The sequence below is a fragment of the Pygocentrus nattereri genome, chromosome 18 (assembly GCF_015220715.1).
Source record: "Pygocentrus nattereri isolate fPygNat1 chromosome 18, fPygNat1.pri, whole genome shotgun sequence".
NCBI classification, from domain to species: domain Eukaryota; kingdom Metazoa; phylum Chordata; class Actinopteri; order Characiformes; family Serrasalmidae; genus Pygocentrus; species Pygocentrus nattereri.
In genome coordinates, this window is record NC_051228.1 from 18,299,576 (window position 1) to 18,320,634 (window position 21,059).

Consider the following 21,059-nt stretch of genomic DNA (forward strand, 5'->3'; position numbering starts at 1 on the left):
GTTATATTTGCGGGTGTATTTCATTTAGATTTTTTGCTTTAAAAAAGTAAAATGTGTTTGTATCACACATGATCCAGGTCTGACGTATATGAATGATCCTTCTATGTATATCAGACATACAGTATATATATATGTTTTCACCCACCTATCAGACACATATATACGGTCCTTTAGTTATGCATAAATGTCCCATATTTGATACTTGTTCATATGCACATAGCACATGTTTGTGCTTTATGATATGTGTGCATGTATGACTACATATCAGATTAGATGTGCAGCTAAAGGCTCCACAGCTATCAACAACAAAAATAAAGGCACTTATCAGCCAGACAAGACAGTTATTTACACATTTTTTGGACATCAAGTTCAAAGCTCTCAGTGAGGCTAACCCAGCCATGAGTAAATGCTACCTGAATACTATGAAGCTAAGGTACTATGAAAACGGAGCAGAGCCAGATTGGAGGGCCTATAGGAGAATCTGTTTAGAAATGTATATTGGCCTTTTAAATGTACTGTTTTCTACATGAATTCGCTGTAAAAGGCGTTACGAATGAGCGCCATTCCATTACATATTGAATGATGGGCAGTCAGCTGTATTTTTAGCATTGCTGTGTAATGGGAAGGTAATCAATAATGAAGTGGGCGAAGCTACTGAACCCAAAACGACAAACAGAAATAGTGATCTGGAGAAAAGTAATGCTAACCAATCAGCTCTCAGTAGCAGTAATGCTAACCAATCAGCTCTCAGTAGCAGTAATGCTAACCAATCAGCTCTCAGGAGCAGTAATGCTAACCAATCAGCTCTCAGTAGCAGTAATGCTAACCAATCAGCTCTCAGGAGCAGTAATGCTAACCAATCAGCTCTCAGTAGCAGTAATGCTAACCAATCAGCTCTCAGTAGCAGTAATGCTAACCAATCAGCACTCAGTAGCAGTAATGCTAACCAATCAGCACTCAGGAGCAGTAATGCTAACCAATCAGCACTCAGGAGCAGTAATGCTAACCAATCAGCACTCAGTAGCAGTAATGCTAACCAATCAGCTATCAGTAGCAGTAATGCTAACCAATCAGCTCTCAGTAGCAGTAATGCTAACCAATCAGCTCTCAGGAGCAGTAATGCTAACCAATCAGCACTCAGTAGCAGTAATGCTAACCAATCAGCACTCAGTAGCAGTAATGCTAACCAATCAGCACTCAGTAGCAGTAATGCTAACCAATCAGCACTCAGGAGCAGTAATGCTAACCAATCAGCACTCAGGAGCTGTAATGCTAACCAATCAGCACTCAGGAACAGTAATGCTAACCAATCAGCACTCAGGAGCAGTAATGCTAACCAATCAGCTCTCAGGAGCAGTAATGCTAACCAATCAGCTCTCAGGAGCAGTAATGCTAACCAATCAGCACTCAGTAGCAGTAATGCTAACCAATCAGCACTCAGTAGCAGTAATGCTAACCAATCAGCACTCAGGAGCAGTAATGCTAACCAATCAGCACTCAGGAGCTGTAATGCTAACCAATCAGCTCTCAGGAGCAGTAATGCTAACCAATCAGCTATCAGTAGCAGTAATGCTAACCAATCAGCTATCAGTAGCAGTAATGCTAACCAATCAGCTCTCAGTAGCAGTAATGCTAACCAATCAGCACTCAGGAGCAGTAATGCTAACCAATCAGCTCTCAGGAGCAGTAATGCTAACCAATCAGGAAGCGGCGATTCTCCGCCTGAGACGTTCCAAACGCGTCTGGCCCTTTAAGACGCCGTTTACGAATCACATCCGGGTAATAAGAGGCATCAATATGGACACGGGGGATGTTCTCGCATCTCTGGTATGAAAGTTATTGAATTTTATGCTATTTAAACGTGTCTGTCAGCGCGCTGGACAGCGGCACAGCAAAGCAGACAACAGATAAATGTCATCTGTTTAGTAGAAGATCTAATTTTCTCTGAGAAATGAGTAACTGAGCTGAGGCTGGTGGAGCATGTGGCGGAGCATGTGGCTCTAAGCCTGAACACCAGTCCGCTTTAACGAGATGAACAGCGGCAGTTCCCGTCTTCTCACATATTACTGCATATTTTGAGGAGCTTTATCGCCGTTAGCCACATGTTTAGATCGCCGTTATGTAGCTAAACCATTTAATGCATCTTCACCGTGAATGTCATGATTCGGTAATGCTAAAATACGGGCGTTTCACTGTTTAACTACTATCTGTCTGTCTGTACACACACACACACACACACACACACACAATAATGTGAAAGATGATTCTTCAAGTGTTCTTCAGCAAAGACAATGATTTTATGTAGAAACGTAAAATGGCACCAAAAAGTCTGCTATTGTTTTGATGTTCTAAAAGGTAGAACCATATACAACACATTCTCTGAACCATTTCACCATGCAAAGAATCCTTTAATAAAGGGGTTCTTTGGGTGCTAATGTTTCTATATAGAACCAAGAACAGCAAGAACAAGAGAAATACTTACACATAAAAGAAAAAGAAGTAAACGAAGTCAAGGTCTTGACCATCATATGAAAATGTTGGATTTTATGCATTGGCAGCTTTATGGCTTTGTTTGTATACAAACATGTTAATATAACATAAGAAAGACAGATTTTCTCATCAATATATTTGGTGACTTTTTGGTATATTGTTGGTGCCAGAAAAGATGAGGTGCAGTTTCTGGTGGTGCAAAAGTTACAATTTACATTTAGACAAAGAAAAAAGTTTTGCAAACTTCCCTTATTTAATTAGTTATTATTCAGTTATTGCAGCAAAAAACCCTCAAAAAACTCTCTCCTGTGAAATATTCTGTCCACAGAGTAATTCCAGTACACTGTATGGTGCCGTAACGAGGTAACTGCTTTCTAAAACAGTGACTGCCTCATTATTCTATTTAAAAGATGGAGTAAACAAATTTTCCCACAGGCAGCGTCTAGAGAATCAATTAAAGGAACATCAGTTTAGCAGGAAGCACCTTTAAGTGACATCACGCAGCTGCCATGACCACAGAAAATTATTTAAGGTGTTTCACTGTTTTCAGAAACAGAGCCACTCAAAATTTAGGGTTCCAGAATAAGACTCTTTCTAAATGACCACCGATAAGACATTAAGAAGTACTGCTAAAATAGTAAGGCTGATATTTTAACACCGTTGAAGCATGAAAGGGTTTGTCACACAGAAATAACCACAATTTTTGCCTCATAATAACCAAACCACACAGAAAAGGCTATGCTAGCTAGAAACCAATGGATGGTATTATGTTAATCTGTTTCATTGTGACTTATGATGACTGTTTGATATTTATCTGACTATTACTGAATACCGATTTTCAGGGTGTGGAAGGCGCCACAGCCGCAGCACATGCGCTCTCCCTCCCAGCAGAGGCCTACGGCAATGATGTGAGTGTTAGACGGATTTCTGTATTTACAGCTTCTTCATTTAGCGTCATTAGTGCATGAGTCTAGACTTTTTCTCTTAGGCTGTTTATGATTTGTATTCATATTTGTTTATCCAGGCTCAGCTGGAGGTGATGTGGGCTATGAAAGCCTACAACCACGCAGAGGTTTACTTCAATGTAAGGGGATTTAAATACTTCCAGGTTTGCTTGGCAAAACATGGTTACTCACTGTCCACTATTAGAAACCACTTCCTTGTGTTTCTGCTCCCTGGCTACTGTGTTGGAAACGGCTACCTTGCATTTCAGTGGCCACTTTATCGGAAACCCTTGCCTTGCATCTCAGCTACATGGCCACTTTATTGGAAACCCGTGCCTTGTGTTTCTGCTATATGGTCACTTTATCAGAAGCCCCTGCCTTAAACTTCCAGTATGTGGCCACATTATCGGAAATCCCTCCTGTGCTAGTGTAAAGTTAGACTGTTATCCATCTATGGCTGCAGTGTTTAACAGTCCTCTACCCCATCTCTGTGGTCAGAAACTGACTGGTGATGAAAAACGAGAGCAAGGCTAACACAAACTGTACACCAACAGATGAGCTACAGTCCCTAACTGTACGTCTAGTGAGGGAAAGGTTTCTGATTGAGTGGCCAGGATGTATGTATGTATGTGTTTTTTTATATATTTCCTCCTTTTTCAGCTCATCTCCTCTGTGGACCCCAAATTTCTTAAGCTAACAAAATCTGATGACATGATCTACACTAAATTCAGGGAAGACTTTCCTGACTTTGATATTAAGATTCTGGATGCAGAACTTCTCAAGTCACCTGAAGCTAAAGAGGTTTGTTTACACTTAAAAAAACAAACAAAAAAAAAAAACATTTGTGTCAGGTGTAACATTTGGATCAATACTGCTATTAAGGAGACAGATGGGTGTTATGTATGTCTTGCAGAAATGGAGACCGTTTTGCAACCATTTTGAACACCTTGTGGAAGACTTTAACTATGGCACATTATTACGTTTGGACTGTGAGAAGGACTACACAGAGGAGAACACGATATTTGGTATGATGCTGCACAACTTCTACAATTAAGGCCCTTAATTTCTGGTAATTCATTCAAATTTGAGGCGTGTTTTTCAGTTGAACATTATGTAAAGTGTTAGCCTGGTAGTGAATTTGGGGTAAAAGCACCAAAACAAAGTCTGTATATCTTTTCCCAGTCATAAAACATTAGATATACACTATATGGCCAAAAGTATGTAGACATTACACCTATACAAGCTTGTTGCACATCCAATTCCAAAACAATGTGCATTAATGGGGAGTCCTCCCCACTTTGTGGCTATAACAGCCTCCACTCTTCTGGAAAGCTTTCCATAAGGTTTTGGAGTGAGTCTGTGTTGAAATTTGTGCCCGTTCAGTCGAAAGATCATTTATGAGGTCAGACACTGATGTTGGATGAGAGGGCCTGGCTCACAATCAACGTTCTAGTTCATCACAAAGATGTTCAGTGGGGTTGAGGTCAGGGCTGTGTGCAGGTCATTGGAGTTCCTCCTCATCAAACTGGTCAAACTATGCCTTTATGGAGCTCGCTTTGTACACAAGGGCTTAGTCATTCTGGAATAGAAAAGGCTCCTCCCCAAATCTGGAAGCATATAATTGTGTAAAATGTCTTTCTGTGCTGTAACATTAACATCACCCTACACTGGAACTAAGGGGCCCAAATCCTGAAAAACAGCCCCAGCCCATCATCCCTCCTCCACGAAACTTTACTGTTGGCACTATACATTCTGCTATTCACTATGCTTTAGTAAAGAAAATGGTTCTGTATAGAATCGTGAACTCCCAAAGAACCCTCTTTATGATTTAAACGCCTCTTTGCATCATGAAATGGATCTTCAGATTGATGGAATGTGCTGTTGATGGTTTTGTATAGAACCCTTTTAATACAAGGTCAGGCTTGTCACAGTAGAAGAAACCTTTTAGGTGTAATATAGAACACTTAAAAAGGTTCTATATGAAACCATCTGTTGCACATTTTCCAACAATCTGAAGAATCCTTTCACAATGCAAAGAGCTCTTTGTGTTTAGTATAGAACCATAAACACATTACTAAAGAACCCTAGAAGAACTGTTGTACCCACCTGTAGATATTTAATGTTGTTTTACAAAATAAAACATTTATGTATAAGGAAGGACTGTGAATGCACAATGAAATGTAAATGTGCTAAAGATGCAGCAGATGGAGATTAGGTTGTAAAATATAGAATATTCCTGTAACGCTCATTATAAAGGTGCAGGGTATGAACTAAATCTACATATCATGCGTTTGTCTCTGCACCAGAGCAAGGAGAGGACATCACTTTGGTTGGAGGGGGATAAATAAATATAATGCACAATTACCATCATCTGAACCATGAAGAATAAAAGCCACGATTTCTATTTCAGCCACCAGAATCCAGTTTTTCGCCATCGAGATCGCCAGAAACAGAGAAGGCTACAACAGTGTCGTCTACAACACAAGCGCGAAGACAAAACGGCAGAAGAAAGAGCAGTCTTAGCTCTCACAGCATTACACTTCAGTGGCCTTGTTCATGTTGGTGCTTTGGGCCAGTCTGATGTCCCCATGATTCATCTGTCCTGTGCAAGCTCCACCCACAAATGTGTTCTTTCATAGCTACTGTTGTGAGGTTGGACATGCTTTACAGAACGCTGGTAAAAATCCCATTCAGCCTCCTGAAACTACTGAGAAACTGTAGAACAGACTGTTTATATCACAATACCTACATTTAGAGTCAGTTATTCATTCAGCCTAATGAGAAACTGTAGAACAGACTCGGTTTATATCACAACACCTACATTTAGAGTCAGTTATTCATTCAGCCTAATGAGAAACTGTAGAACAGACTCAGTTTATATCACAATACCTACATTTAGAGCTGTAACAGTGTAGATGGCAATATTAACTTTGCTTGCTAGCAACACTAAAAACAGCTGAAGCTGGTAAATGTTCTGTTTAGCCTCAGTTGTTTATCCCTAAAAACAGTGATTACACAAAAAAGACTACAAAACTTGTACCTGAACACATTATTTGAAGTGTATATATGACTGTTTTGTGATTTTCGTATTAGGTTGAATGAGATTTCTCCCAGCATTCCCTACAGCTGGTTCAGCCTCACATCAGTAGCTACAAAAAAGGCATTTATGGGCAGAGCCTGGACAGATCAGTTCCTATACAATGAGGAATTCACTCTTTTACAGGAAGAACTTCAGGCATATGTGGACAATAAATTGCATAAAGAAATGCCTCAGTATTTGTATTTAAGTTGTAACCATTATTCAGTAGGGAAGCATTTTGATTCCGTTTTTGACAAATGTCTTGTTTTTGTAACAAATAATCAATATTCAGACCCCAAATACTGTCTGTATTATTTTTTAAGTTTTACATCATCCATACTTTCAGTTGCAATTTTAGAACAGTGTAATGGATGTTGTCTATAAAAGCAGAGGAAATTTCTATATTAAGATTAAGAGACCCTTATTAGTCCCACAACGGGGAAATTTCACCTCCGCATTTAACCCATCCGTGAAGTGAAACACCACATACGCTCTAGTGAGCACACACACACACACACACATACTAGGGGCGGTGAGCACACTTGCCCGGAGCGGCGGGCAGCCCAATTCGCAGTGCCCAGGGAGCAGCTTGGGGTTAGGTGTCTTGCTCAAGGACACCTCAGTCATGTGCTGTCTGGGGATCGAACTGGTGACCTTCTGGTCACGAGGCTGGTTCCCTAACCTCCAGCCCATGACTGCCCCAGTATGCTTCAAAATATATGCACTAGAAAGGTTTTCTTTGGAACAAAAAACACATAAAAAGAACCACTTGGTTCTCTAAAGAATCTTTAAACTGAGATCCACTTTTGTAATTGTTACATTTGAAACATCTTTTTAAAATGTAAAGAAACTTCACAAAGTAATGGTTCTGTGCTGATTACATCTGAACTGTGAAAACCACAAATGGGCCAAATTTAAAAAGTGAAATATGCACATAAATATGGGTGAGGAGTAAAATTAAGTTTTGTTGATTTTCTTAGTGAAAAGAAGTTAACACATCCTCCGAGAACATACCTGTGCACATTTTAATATACAACTACTCTTTATTTACTGAATTTAACACATTGGGGGTAGAAAACAATATAGCCTGTGTAAAAATTATGGTACATTATATATTTTGATTCAACTTAGTAAATTACTATTTTGCAGAAAAATTTTGTAGAGGATGTTAACTTTCACTTAGAAAAATCAACATGTAATTTGACCTGCTCAAATTTGCATGACTGTACATGCAAGGCAACTTTAAATCCTTGCACCCCCCCCTCCCTCTCCCTCTCCCCCACTGCTGTTCATCATCAATGGCATAATTTCATGAAAAATAGACATTATTACAAACCAATGACGTTTATTTTGCAGTCACAATGCTTACACTATATGTAGCAGACATCCAAACAATTCAACCAGCTACCTTATCACTCAAAGGACTCAACACACAGTCGCCAAACAGACACATTCACATCAGGGAACCAGGAAGAGGAAAGAAAAGGAACTTAAATGAACATCCATGAGTTTTGGACATGGTTAAAGAGATGAGCTAGTTTCTTCACAAACAGTTAGCAGCAACATCTGTTGAGAGTAGCACAAGTTGCTAAAATATTCCTTTCTGATTCTGGTTTTTAAATCTACCATAGTTCTGATGCAATATTTTCTTGTTATTTAAAAGAAAAACAAATTGGAATTCATCAGAGGGGAAAAAAATAAACTGATTTTAAAAAGTGGGGGGTAGAATAAGGGGAGGGGGAGGGGGGGGGGGGGTAAAGCTAGAGGCAACCGGCAGGGGTGATGGGCTCCTGCTGTCATGACGGAAGTACCAGGTTCTTCGTAAAAAGTACACGGCTACATCCTACAGGCTTCGCTACCAAACAACGCCAGCTCGACGACAAAGCCACGATTTACTGGAAGCCTGTGAAGATTTAAAAAACGTCAGGGCAAACAAAGTTGACGAAAAGCTCCGAGTTGAGCAACTTCACTACAACCATGAGTCAGTTTATCTAAATCACATTCCACGAATAGACACCTTCAGGGGCTAAAGGGTAGAGATCAATGTTTCGGAATGAAATCGTACACTTGGGATGCTGATAACTTCTCCCTTCTGGGATGGACAGTTTTACTTCAAACTGTGGTCCGCTAGGGCTGGAGTTTTGCACAATTTGGCAATTTAGTGGTTACCCTCTCTGACACGGCAATGACCGAACTGCTCAACTTCAGCTGGGCTGGCCTGTGTTAAAGAGAGTTTTCTGTAATACAAATTTACAGCGTCCCCCCCCAAATCAGCCTGGACATGTTTGATGCTTCTTTTGGTTTTAGCACAGGAGCTAGGAGGCTAATTAGCTAAGAAATGGAAGCTAATTAGCATGGTGCTATCTGCACGCCTAAGTCCTCACATACTGGCCTCAAACTGTGATTTGTTGTTTAGAGAGGATTTTCAACATTTCTGCACAATTAAATGGTTAAGACGTGAATAAAGTCTTTTGGAGTGGTTTGGTGTGAAATGCTGAGTGAGAATTATTCACAGTGGATTGACTGGAACCAGACATCCACATCTAAAAGCTCCCTCATACAAAGTTACTGCATGAAATGGTTAGGAATTCGCTGCCTGACATCTGAGACAGGAAATTATGCTAGTTTTGAGAACTGCTAGCTTTAAATCCAGTCATCTTGGGGGGACAGATGTCGTGAGAAAGTCCCTAAACAAAACCTATTACAGATTTTCCACTATTTTACCATCATCAACGTTCCACATAAAACTGGTGGTTTTGGATAGCGAACAAAATGCCTATATTTGTTTTGTACTCATGGTGACCCCTGATTCCTACCACCACCACTGCAAGAAAATCTGAACCATTTCACCCCAAACCACTCTGAATCACTCCATTTACATCTCACACACTCAATTATGTAATTCTGAAGTATGTTCTATAGCTAGAACAGCAGTAGCAGCACTCTGATTATCTGGATTTGTGACATCACACAGTGTCAAGCCTGTGATGACATGGCAGTTGGCACCATGCTAACCTATGTTTGTTAGCTACATTAGCCTTGTAGCTCCAGCGTTAAAACTAAAGAGGCAAACTTCAGATACCAAATGCGTCTCGTCTGATTGACTCCATTTTCGGTGTTATCAGTGAAATGTTCATTATGAGCCCAACTATCACTTAAAGAGGCCTGTTATTTGGGGCAACAGTGATTAAGAGCAGGAAGATAAACCAGCCTCAGGGAAAGTTGAAGTTTAACTCATGTCCACACCACAGGGTCATTTTAGGGTCATTACATGCCCCGATCTGGCCACAAGCAGGCATTACTGTAGGTGAAATAGATGTATTTACAGAATCCTCCCCACTGGGTTCAGTTTTGAGGAAAATGTACAACGTGTATTTCTTGTAAAATCCTCCGACCCTCCGCCCTCCATCCTTCAATCACTCCCAAAAACACGCCTGACCTGAATAATAACAACTCTCCTCACACAGACAACCCACACTTCAGCACAGCTGCACTAACTAGACTCGTAAAAAGATTTTTTTGTGTTTTCAATCACACCTTGTTTTTGTTTTTTTGTGTTTTTTTCTTCTTAAACTGTAATTATAAACATTGTTGAAAATGTTATGAAAAAAATGTACACTTCTCTTGTTGTGTGTTTCTATACAAGGCAGGCAGAAGCAGAGCACTACATAATCCAGCTCATCCACCCCCCCAACCCAACCCAGCCCCCAAACACACACTTTTCACCATTTTACACACACACACGCACACGCACACGCACGCAACCTTCTACCTCCCTCGTCCAGCTGGAAATACAACCCAATCATGCTGGTGCCCACCCACATCATTCATGCCCTCTCATTCAAAGCCCCCAAAACCCACGACCCTAAACTTTCTCACAACCCCAATCCCTGCTCTAATCCACACCCACTCCCCTGACCCCCGCTCTCTTTCTCTCTCAATCTCTCAGACATTTGAGTCCAAGCCGGAAAGTCTGCGGCCAGGAGACCCCTAGAAACTGGCTTTAAAATATGTATATATTTATATGTGTATATATATATAAAAAGGGAGAAGGAAGAGACGGGGGAGGGGGTCTGTGTTGGTGTTGGGTGGGGGGATGCTGAGGGAGGTGTTTAGGGGTTTAGGATGTGCAGGCTTGCGTAGCGGTGGTCCCCTGGCGTCCGGGCCGGGGGGGCAGGGGGAGTGGACAGAGGCGGCCCGAGCCACGCCTGGTGCTGTGTGGTGGAATGTCAGCTCATCATGTCGTTGCTGTTTACACCGTACGTGGAATTCTTCATGGAGTCGTTCACTTCTCTCCTAAATACTGAAAGGTTCTGTGTAAACCTGTGGAGGACATGGTGTGTTTAGTTCATTATTTAAGTTTATTTAAATGTGTCATTAACAGGCCCACATTCTACATTTTTCTTGTATTTTTATTCATTGACAGCACTTTGGTGAAGGGTGGCAAAGGATGACAAAGCCATAACCCAGTGGTGCACTACTCCCATCCTGAAGAGTTGGTTTTGTGCACAGTTTCGTGGTTGGACAACTCCAGGGGTGTTCAATCTGATCCACAAAGGGCTGGTGTGGCTACAGGTTTTCACTCAAAACAAGCTGAAGCACACCTGATTCCACTTGTTTAATCAGTTGGTTCAGTCTTCCAACTTCTGATCAGGTGATCTCCTGTTTCATTGGAATGAAAACCTGTAGCCACACCGGCCCTTTGTGGGACTGAACATCCCTGCCCTACTCAAACACACTCACTAAACCTGGCCATTAACAGAGGGATTTGTTGAATTAAGTGTATTTGAGCAGCAAGATCACAAAACTACTCTGGCCCTCCAGGACTGGAGTTGTGCACACCTGCCATAATCAATCTAGCAAAGGCAATGAAACAGTTTTCAGAATACACAGTTCATTTTTAGAGTGTATTAATCGGTATATTGGAATGTATTGCCTCAGCACTGCTACAGTGATGAATGACAAAGCCGAGATTTCCCGCTGGTTTACAAACTAGCACACTAAATATTAAAATAATTTAAAAATATCACAAAAATGTCCACATTTAGTACAGACCACTTTAAAGGATAGTTTTACATCACACATCACAGACATGCTTTAGTTTAAATTAGACCCAAGATGGTAATGTAGCTAAAAAGTAATGGAAGCTTACACTCCACCAGTTAGCATGGCTAACTGCCTCCTAAATCATCGCTCATCCACCTCAAACCGTGTGGAGACGTTAAGCGTCTCTAATATTTGATTATATGTTTTCTAACACCGTATGACTCACAGTCACCTATAAACATGGACTAAAGTACAGACAAAATTAAGACTTCAAGATGGCTGCTACTGTTTTTAGGAAACACAATATAATGGCACAATATAAGCTTCCATCACGTATTAGCCGCATTAGCCTCATGGCTCCAGTGCTTACACTAAAAAAACAAGAAACTTCAGACACTAAACCCATACCGGCTGCTTTAATGGGCTTAAACTGGCACCGAAATGAATAAAACATACCTGTCTCGGTTTTTAGTGAGCAAGTTCCGCTCTATGCCCTCCATTAGATTTTCAAAACATAAGTGCATGGCCTGCTGCTTCTCCGGAGGCTGACTGTTCACAATGCTGTTCCTTAAATCTGCAAAATACTGAGACACGCAAACATGCATGGTTGAAAGAGTTGGAGGTGAACATTCACACTGAAACAATCTCACTTAGAGCAGCTCATCTAATATTGTTGTTTTCATACATAATCAATGAACAGTTTTCTGTGAGTCTACATTGCTAATATTAGCAATTAGCACAATTAGCATCACTATTGTTTAAGGCTACTTGAGCTAATAAGGCTAACTAAGGTGTTTTCAGAGCGCAAAGCACTAGGAAAATCGTCCTGGTCCACAGGATCAATTTTTATGAGTTTTTGGTATTTGCTCAAAATCAATGGCAACAGGACCTAATGGTACTCAAGGGTGTTCTCCTCTGTCTTTGCCAACACTGCAGCTGAAGCTAACAACAAATCAGCAAATCCTTTACTTTTCCAGATGAATATAAAGCCACCAATCACGGGCATATCACCAATAAATGCATAAGAATGTACACTGGAACTGTATGTTGATGAGCTGATTTATATCGTTTTAGAATAGTTTCTTTGTAAAAGAATTTTCTAAGACGACCTAACCTAGTTAGATGGCTATTAGCATTTATGCTAGCTACCACAGAATGACTTTTTGCTCAAATTTTCATATCCGTTCATATTTTCACACAATTGTCCCAAACCAGTTGATCCTGCACATGATTGAGAGAACTGCAGGCCATTCGTGCCAACTAAGACTGACAGCAACGTTAAGTATTTTGCCTTCTACGCTGTAGACTGGGGTTCAATCCCCCGCCTGGGTAAGCACCCTACACTATACCAATAAGAGTCCTTGGGCAAGATTCCTAACACCACCTTCGACTACCTGTGTAAAACAATCAAATTGTAAGTCGCTCTGGATAAGAGCGTCAGCCAAACGCCATAAATAAAAATAAAAACAAGTTTCAATGGTTCGCGATTTTTTTAAATGCCCTTTCTAGCTAATGCTAAAGTTTCTGCCTAGAGTTTCTTCAGGATATTGTACCAGAGCCGATTAATGAGGAGTCTGGCCTCTTCCTATTTCACCCATAATATCAAAAACTGTTTGTTTCTTTTTTGTACAGCAACAGGTTTTGGGCAGCAGGATGCTAGCATTACTGCTACTGAGCGCTGACTGGTTAGCATTACTGCTACTGAGCGCTGACTGGTTAGCATTACTGCTACTGAGCGCTGACTGGTTAGCATTACTGCTACTGAGCGCTGACTGGTTGAGCTCACTGACATTATGAACTTCAACTCGAGTTCAAAAGTGTGCAAAAATATAGCAACAATGTTAAAATGTTTCATGCTGTTCCGTGTTTAGAAAAGAAATATTTTATATTAAATGTTTAAGCATTTATAAACTGAGATTTTGCTCAAGTGCTCCATCTTAACCCTTTCATTTTGGATTCACCTGGGAACGCCCTCCAGCGTTTGAGAAGCCCGGAAGACATTACAGAATGATAATTTTCCTCTCTACAAGTTCTGATTGTACGGGAAGAGTGTGTTAGCAAATGCAGTCAGGTAGTGGGTATCAAAAACTGCTTTTATTTAAAATATCAACTACTTTTAATACAAGTCAATGGAACCACATTTTTTTCCCAGCCATTTTTTCTTTTAGTCCATTAATCATAAAATTTACATACAATATAAAGGGTAACAGGGATTTTCAAATTATGTCAAAAACTGAAAAGCATTAAAAAAAAAAAAAGGCGATATGAGTTTTTCTTCCAACAGCAGCGCTATGTTTGTTTAGAATGAGGGGAGGTGAATAATTACCTTCTCATTGAGCAGGATGAGACCGAGCAGCGGCCGGGACATGGACCACTGATTCCTGCAGTCTTCAAATATGATGATATTCAGCACCGTGGACAGCATCTACAGTAGATATTCACACAGAGGAACGTTGTAATGTAATATAATATAAATGAAAAACAACTCAATTTTACAACACTAAATATCAACCTGTTGGATCATCTCAGGGTGCTGCTGCATTATATGGAAGAAGCGGTCGCTCTCCTGGGCCATGGGGGCTGCTCTTTTCTTGGTGCTGCGAGAGAGCTGTTTGAACAGGTAGGTCACTATGTGGTCTAGACTGGAGCAGCAGCCCGTACACACCATCGTATCTGCAGGAGAGGAAGAAGATACATTAAAACCTAAGGAAGACTGGATATACTGCCAAAATAACACAGAAGAGACTGTCATATAATGGTACTGGGGTCTGAAAGCTTATACCTTTGTATGGCCATGGCTAACAACAAAATCAATGCACTGATGCTCATAGGTTGCATTTTATAAGAATTATTTCTGACTCCTAGCTCACTGAAACAAGTGGAGAAATTGTGTGGGAAGCGCAGATTCTAGCAAAAGGGACAACTACTGCCATATTTACATGCAGCCTAATAATCCGTTAGTAACTCGACTATTAGCTAAATCGGAACAGAACACATCCATGTAAACAACTTAATCGGAATAGAATTTCTATCCGATTGAATGAGCTGAGTAATCTAGTGAAGAATCCTGATTATATTCCCAGTTGGAAAGTTTAAGCATGTTCTGTGCATGTGTGTTCATGTCATAGAGAAACGTTCAACATGGCGGGAGCAGAAACGGGTCTGCAGAGGAAATAAAGTTTTCGCGCTGATCTTTAAAACACGGCTGTTGGATCGGCGTCCTGCTTATGTGTCTCAGAAAACGACGTCTTCCTCTCGCCCTTCTTTAATAAGTACATGTGAAGTACGTTTTCCTGAGTCTGACATTTTAAAGTTAAGTTACAACTCAAGCACTGGTCACTGCTGCTCATCACACTCTGACTGGACACATGTTATGCTCATGGTAATGTCTACACTAAGTGGTCATTTTGATTACTTGTAGTGTGCATGTAAACATTTTTCATAAAAATGTTGGGTAGAGTGAGCACCTCAGTCTTAACCTATAATGGAATCTTTGCATGTAAACATAGCCATTTAAACAGCTACATGATGAGTCAGAGGAGAGGAGTGTAAATGTCTGATCCTCACCGAGTGCTGTGAGCCCCTCAGAAATAGAAGACAGTATGTAGAGGACTACATGGGGCTCCAGGCTAGCGATGAAGTTCATGTGGTCCTGGGTGAGCACCTCCAATAGAGAGTAATATGACTGGCTGAGCTTCGGATAGTCCTGCCAGGAACAAACAACACAGCAATCAGATAAATCTGAAATTGCAACAATAAAAGAACTCTAAAAAGGTTCTACCTAAAACTGTCTACAACACATTCTTAGGTACCCTTTCATGATGCAAAGAACCCTTAATTCATGCATGGTGTTAATTGATAAGTGTTCATGGTTTTAAACAGAACCTTTTTGTTTTTTATTTTTACTGATGAACACCTGAAGCACCATCTTTTTACATAGTGTAGCACGGTTAGAAGAACGTGCTATAAATTCTCTTCATTATCCAGTAAAAATCTATATTTTTGCTGGTGTGTTACTGCAGAGTAAAAGTACCTTACCAAGAAATTACTTAAAGGGGGATTTCACCATTTTTTCAATAAAAATAATTGAGTGTTTAAGATGTAAACAAAGTGATTGAGTGGTTTGGTCTGAAATGGTTCAAATGTCTTTACAGTGATGGTGATAGGATCCAGGGGTCGCCATGACTACAACACAATATAGACATTTTATTTACTGTCCAAAACCAGCAGTTAACCTACACGTGTCTTCTGAGTTTATATGGAATCTTGATGATTCATAACCACTTTATGTAATAACTTTCCGTGAGGGAACCTTTAGAGGTGGACGTCTGGTTCCTATCACCACCACTGCAAACAATTCTGAAGTTTCTGTAGAATGGAGCATTTCACACCAAGCCATTCTGTATGACTCAGTTACATATTATTAACCACGTCATTATACATAAATTCAAAACAAAAACTAACTAATATGGTGGAGTTTCCCTTTAAGTACTGCATAATGAACTGCAGCGATACTGCTTAGTACATGAACCTTCTTTCAGAGGTACTGAAATTTGTTGGGATTTCTTCTGAAAGCTTTAGTGGAAAATTCATAACGTAAATGCAAACAATATATGAAATGATGCGAAAACTCGCACTAGAATCACTGATCTGAGAAAAAATAAAAAATAAAAAATCACGCAAATGTAGCATAACATTTAGTGTCATTTATGTGCCTCTCACAACAAACTCAACACAACAGCGTGGTGAAGAGCTGGAGCTGGACTGAGGAGGAGACCAAAGCATTTTTAAAAGGAACACTGCCACTTTTCAGCTCTTACAAAGAAAGACAAGCAGAAAACACTACTGACTTTCTAAATGGAAAGAGTTCAAACAGCTCTATATGGCACAGAAACAGAATCTTTTGTGTAATGGTTTAGATGAAGGGAAAAAAAGTGTCTTCTCCTTTTAGAACAGTTTGGTCTAAAATAAAACACTAAAGCTCCAATGTGAGAGATGATATGACTCATTGATCAGCGGTAAAGCAGGACAGAAGCTGAACCTGCATGACAGAATGAAAAACCCCAAAAACAGAATTAGGAACTAAATGTTTTTTTACCCCTCATTCCTACATTTTGATGAATGCATTCATCAAAAATTTACTTAAGTACACGTAACTAGCTACTACATACTTCAATTGTATTTTTGCCTCTTTCCAAAAAAAAATAAAAAAAAATAAAAATTGCAACAGATCATAATCATTCAACAATATGTGAATATTTTCCGCTCAATAAAAAGTTCTCAACCAATTATTTTTATCTTTTGAAATAAGTTACAATTTTATTTTCTATGTCCCTCTACTGTGTACATAGTTCCTCCAAACACATTTGTGCATTGTTTTTAAAAATAATTCTAAAGTGTACCAAAGGGATCAAATGATAAAGTGGTGCAATCTGAGATTTTTTATTCTGTGCTGTATCAAATCAAGTCAGCGTTTCTCACCAGCAGGTCACTGTGCGGGATGGACAGAAGCAGCTTGATGAATGTCTGTAGGGCGTTGTCCAATGCATCATCGCCATAGAGACGGAAGACGCCGAAGTTGACGTAGTTCCCGCTGAGGACGGCTTTGAGCATGGAGAAGCAGATGGAAATGCCCTTCAGCTTCAGGGCGTACACCTGATCCTTTGGCACCTCGCCCAGAGTCAGGATACGGTTCCCTGCACACGGGGAGAGCAACAGCAACAAACATCAGCCTCAGGATCCTTTCTACAGAAATCCAGAGAGGCTATGGATCTGTAGCTGTAATTTTCTGGTCTTACCGTATGTTGTTATCATTTTGCTCGTCTCTCTGAAGAGCAGGATCCCGTTTGGCGATGACACATCAAACTGTAATCTCTGCGACCTGAAAGGAAAACATAAGCTCAGAAGAGTTATTACTGACCATAAACACAGAGGACTGTCACACCTACACAGATCATCAGTCATGTTCAAACAATATGTACAACATGATGTGCTGTTTATGAAACCATGTGAATGGTAAAAGTATTGTCCCATCTTATGTCTTAAATATTAACAATATTAGGGTGATTAGGAACATTCTTACCTGTTATTAATGACTCTTAAGAACTTTATTTAGTATATTGTTTTCAATGCACTTGAAATATTATATTAAATATAAAAAAAGGTGGTTGAACTTTTGAATGAACAGAACTATTTTCATCTTAATGCTGCTTTTATTAGAGTTGCTATTGTAATTATTATTATTTTGCACTACTGCATTAATTCCATTTTTAATATTGCCTTTAAAAAACATTAAAATACTGAACGGGAAAAAAAATGGTTTTACACATGGCTTTAATCAAATGTTTATCACAAGGAGTTCATAAAAATGGTAAACATGTTGGTTATTCACATTTACTGAATATATATACACATATAATATACAGTACTGTGCGAAAGTCTTAGGCACCCAAGACACATTTTCAAAATCTATTTGTGTAGTATGTGTTTATTTGCTGAGAAAAGTGTTAATATTTGAATAAACAAAATAACAAAACCTTGTATCTCCATTTTGTCAATTTTCCGTTTTTGACATAAATTGAAAATGCACGTTGGTGTTTATATTGTGTGTAAATTTCATAAAGGATGGGCCAAAGTAATTGGGCAAAAATGACTTGGGGAAAGCTCCTTTGGCTCCATTGGCAGTAATGTATGTTTTTACCTTCTCCTGTAAAGTTACCATATATATATATATATATACACACACACACACACACACACACACACACACACACACACACACACACACACACAATATATTTATTATATGTAGTTTAAAAAAAAAACAACTTTTGACCAGTCAGTGCTTCATTAAATTGTGCTCATGATGTAATTGATGATATTAACAGGTCTCTGTGGCGGCTGTGAAGGTGTCAATGAAAAATATGGACCCAAGAAATTCTTGTTACATTTTACTGTGTTTGTTTATTTGAATGATGAATGACTTTATTCTAATGTATATTGTGATAAACTCACTGCTGAGGTAAATTGTTTTAAAAAAATTGCTTAGAAGGCTTTCGCACAGTACTGTATATGCTTTGATTCCTGTTATTAATTCATACTACTACATGCTACAATTTCCTAATATTAATGAACCACCACCACCAACAACCAAAACGCACACACACACACACAACAACTGGACATTGAAATAAACAAGCCAAATTAGGGACATTAAAAGGGTCATTCTGATTTCTGTTACTGATACATATAACAACTCCTACTTCACATGGATGAACGTAAGCATTCTGAGACTGCTCTTACCTGTTGTGGACCAGCTCAGCCATCAGTTTGAGCACTGGTGTAGTGCAGGCAGGTACATGATACCACAACTCTATCGCCCTCTGCAGGATGGGGATGTAGGAGGGGTAGCTATTCCAGGAGAGTGGTGTTAAGGACGTCAACCTAAAGAACCTAAAATTTATCAGTGATGTTTATTATAGAAAATCTGTTTAAAAAAAAAAAGAAAAAAGAAAAAAAGGCCTCTATAATGTCATAATATATGATCCACACAGTCATTCTGATGGACTGAAATACACTACAGGAATTGTAGGGGGCGACATGGCTTCTACCGTTTCATTTAAAAAGTGCTTTAAAATATAATCCACACAGTCCTTCTAAGAGGCTGTAATACACAGAACATCATGCATGGCAGCCTTAAAGGATACATCCAGTCAAAGAGCATCATAAAGCTGGTCTTGGCGTTGAAGGCGAAGGCAATTCCCCTCAGGTCTCTCACTAAACCCACTAACGTTCTCTGCAAGAAGGAAAGAAAGACTCAATTCACAAAACACTTCTTGACCTGTGATCATGAACGCTAAAATGCTTCATTAGATAGAAGGTCTTTACAAATACTGCAATACTGGACTTTACACTACTGGCAAGAATCATCCATCACTTTAAATCTAGTTGCAGTTCTACACCTGCATGCTAATGCCACGATTGCCGGTGCTCACTGACATAAGGTGTTAGTGTAACACTTAGTCACTAGCTATTGAAGCAATAAGCCACAAGAGGCTTGCGTTACTATAATTTCATCATGGGAAAGAATGTAAAACGGAGTAAACCTCCCCCCACAGCCTTAAGAGGCTTACTGCTTTCATGAAATGGCACTCCAAATAAAATATGATAATTTTTTTTCTGAAAAATTGTGCAAGGTATTATTAAAAATAATCAACATGAACAAGTTTTCTTTTAAGATATGTAGTTCCTTAGGGAGACAGTGTTGTGCTAGCATTGCACATGTCTAAATGGCTAGTATAATTTAGCAGTCTGGTCAACCTCTACTTAAGAATAACAGAATAACTCAGATGGGCCAATCCAAGTGTATTTTTTCCCATGGTTAGTAAATTATAGTAATGATGAGTAATGATGAAGTTAGCTACAAAGTTAATAAACATGCAAAACACAACAACCTTAACCCTATCATCACAGAAGACTGTACGCAATTGACCCCTCTAAGCAATTGTAAAGTTTTTACTCTGTGCTGTGAGAATCCTGAGTGACTACAAATCCAGATACTTTTAAATGAATCAAGTAATCATGCAGTTTAACATAAGTGAATAATGTTTATGCATGTTATTTACACATGACATTTAGTTTGAAAATGTGTGTTTTTTTAAACATGTTTCTTGTCTAACTATCTGGCGTACCTGGGCCTCCTGTTCGTTAAAGGTGTTGGTGCTGAACATCTGAGCGACGGCTTCGAAGGCAGCCGTGAGTGGAAGCATGAACTGCTCAAACTGATCCTCGTCCTCACCTGCACATACACACAAACACACAGAATTTGTACTGCACCTGAACTTGGCCTGAGCAGCAGGGTTATTTGATCAGATATAAGCAATGATTGACAAGTAAGCTGGTGATGCATCAAGGTGCAACTGCCCTGCCGGAAAGCAGACCTGACAGAAAAGTAATTGACACAATTTGCTAATTAATATTAAATATGTACACCAAAACGGTAACTTTACAGGAGAAGGAAAAAACACCTAAGTCAATGGAACCAGACTTTCCTCCTAGTCATTTCAGATCATTTCTTTTAGTCCATTCATCATGAAATGATTTTCAAATTATGTCAAAAACTGAAAAACAAAAAATGCTTTCTTCTGACAACAATGACATGCAACATATTATTCCCTTTATAGCTTCCCACAGGCTTCAGAGCACATCAGCTATAACACAGCTCCTCATTTTGTAAAATATAAAAAATATGTACATGTGGCTTTGGAATGCACTCATTTACTTATGCAAGTTTAACAGTTTAAAGTTTCTCCAGAAAGGGAAACTATTAGCATTCAAGTACCTGTTGTGTGCATCAGGTCTCAAAGCCACACCACTAGGAGCTTATGAATGCCAGAGTTTACAGCTCACTCAGTATTAATCTAGTTCATATGCATCTTAATTAAACAATTACATCAGATAATGCATTAAGGCATTTAAGCTAAAGATAGAGTGGGCCTGAG

The 21,059-nt window shown here is 39.4% G+C and overlaps 2 protein-coding genes across 3 annotated transcripts in view; one reads left to right on the forward strand and one right to left on the reverse strand.

Annotated features, from left to right (window-relative positions):
* Positions 1-1,781: 1,781 nt before the first annotated feature.
* Positions 1,782-6,813, forward strand: pbdc1 (polysaccharide biosynthesis domain containing 1). The gene is made up of 6 exons (XM_017719495.2): positions 1,782-1,827; positions 3,333-3,398; positions 3,515-3,574; positions 4,095-4,235; positions 4,348-4,459; positions 5,845-6,813. Exons 1-6 carry the CDS (start codon positions 1,798-1,800, stop codon positions 5,955-5,957), a joined length of 522 nt encoding a protein of 173 aa, XP_017574984.1. The 5' UTR covers positions 1,782-1,797; the 3' UTR covers positions 5,958-6,813.
* A 3,438-nt stretch (positions 6,814-10,251) lies between these two features.
* Positions 10,252-21,059, reverse strand: part of xpo7 (exportin 7) — a 42,239-nt gene continuing 31,431 nt past the window's right edge. For both annotated transcript variants that reach the window (XM_017719487.2, XM_017719486.2), the window contains exons 19-28: positions 20,250-20,356; positions 19,266-19,354; positions 18,862-18,969; positions 17,358-17,440; positions 17,041-17,255; positions 15,127-15,265; positions 14,072-14,232; positions 13,886-13,984; positions 12,016-12,143; positions 10,252-10,836 (exon numbers count right to left, since the gene is read on the reverse strand). In XM_017719487.2, the coding sequence (XP_017574976.1) occupies positions 10,743-10,836; positions 12,016-12,143; positions 13,886-13,984; positions 14,072-14,232; positions 15,127-15,265; positions 17,041-17,255; positions 17,358-17,440; positions 18,862-18,969; positions 19,266-19,354; positions 20,250-20,356 (1,223 nt within the window). In that variant the 3' untranslated portion in view covers positions 10,252-10,742. The remainder of the gene's footprint in view (positions 10,837-12,015; positions 12,144-13,885; positions 13,985-14,071; positions 14,233-15,126; positions 15,266-17,040; positions 17,256-17,357; positions 17,441-18,861; positions 18,970-19,265; positions 19,355-20,249; positions 20,357-21,059) is intronic.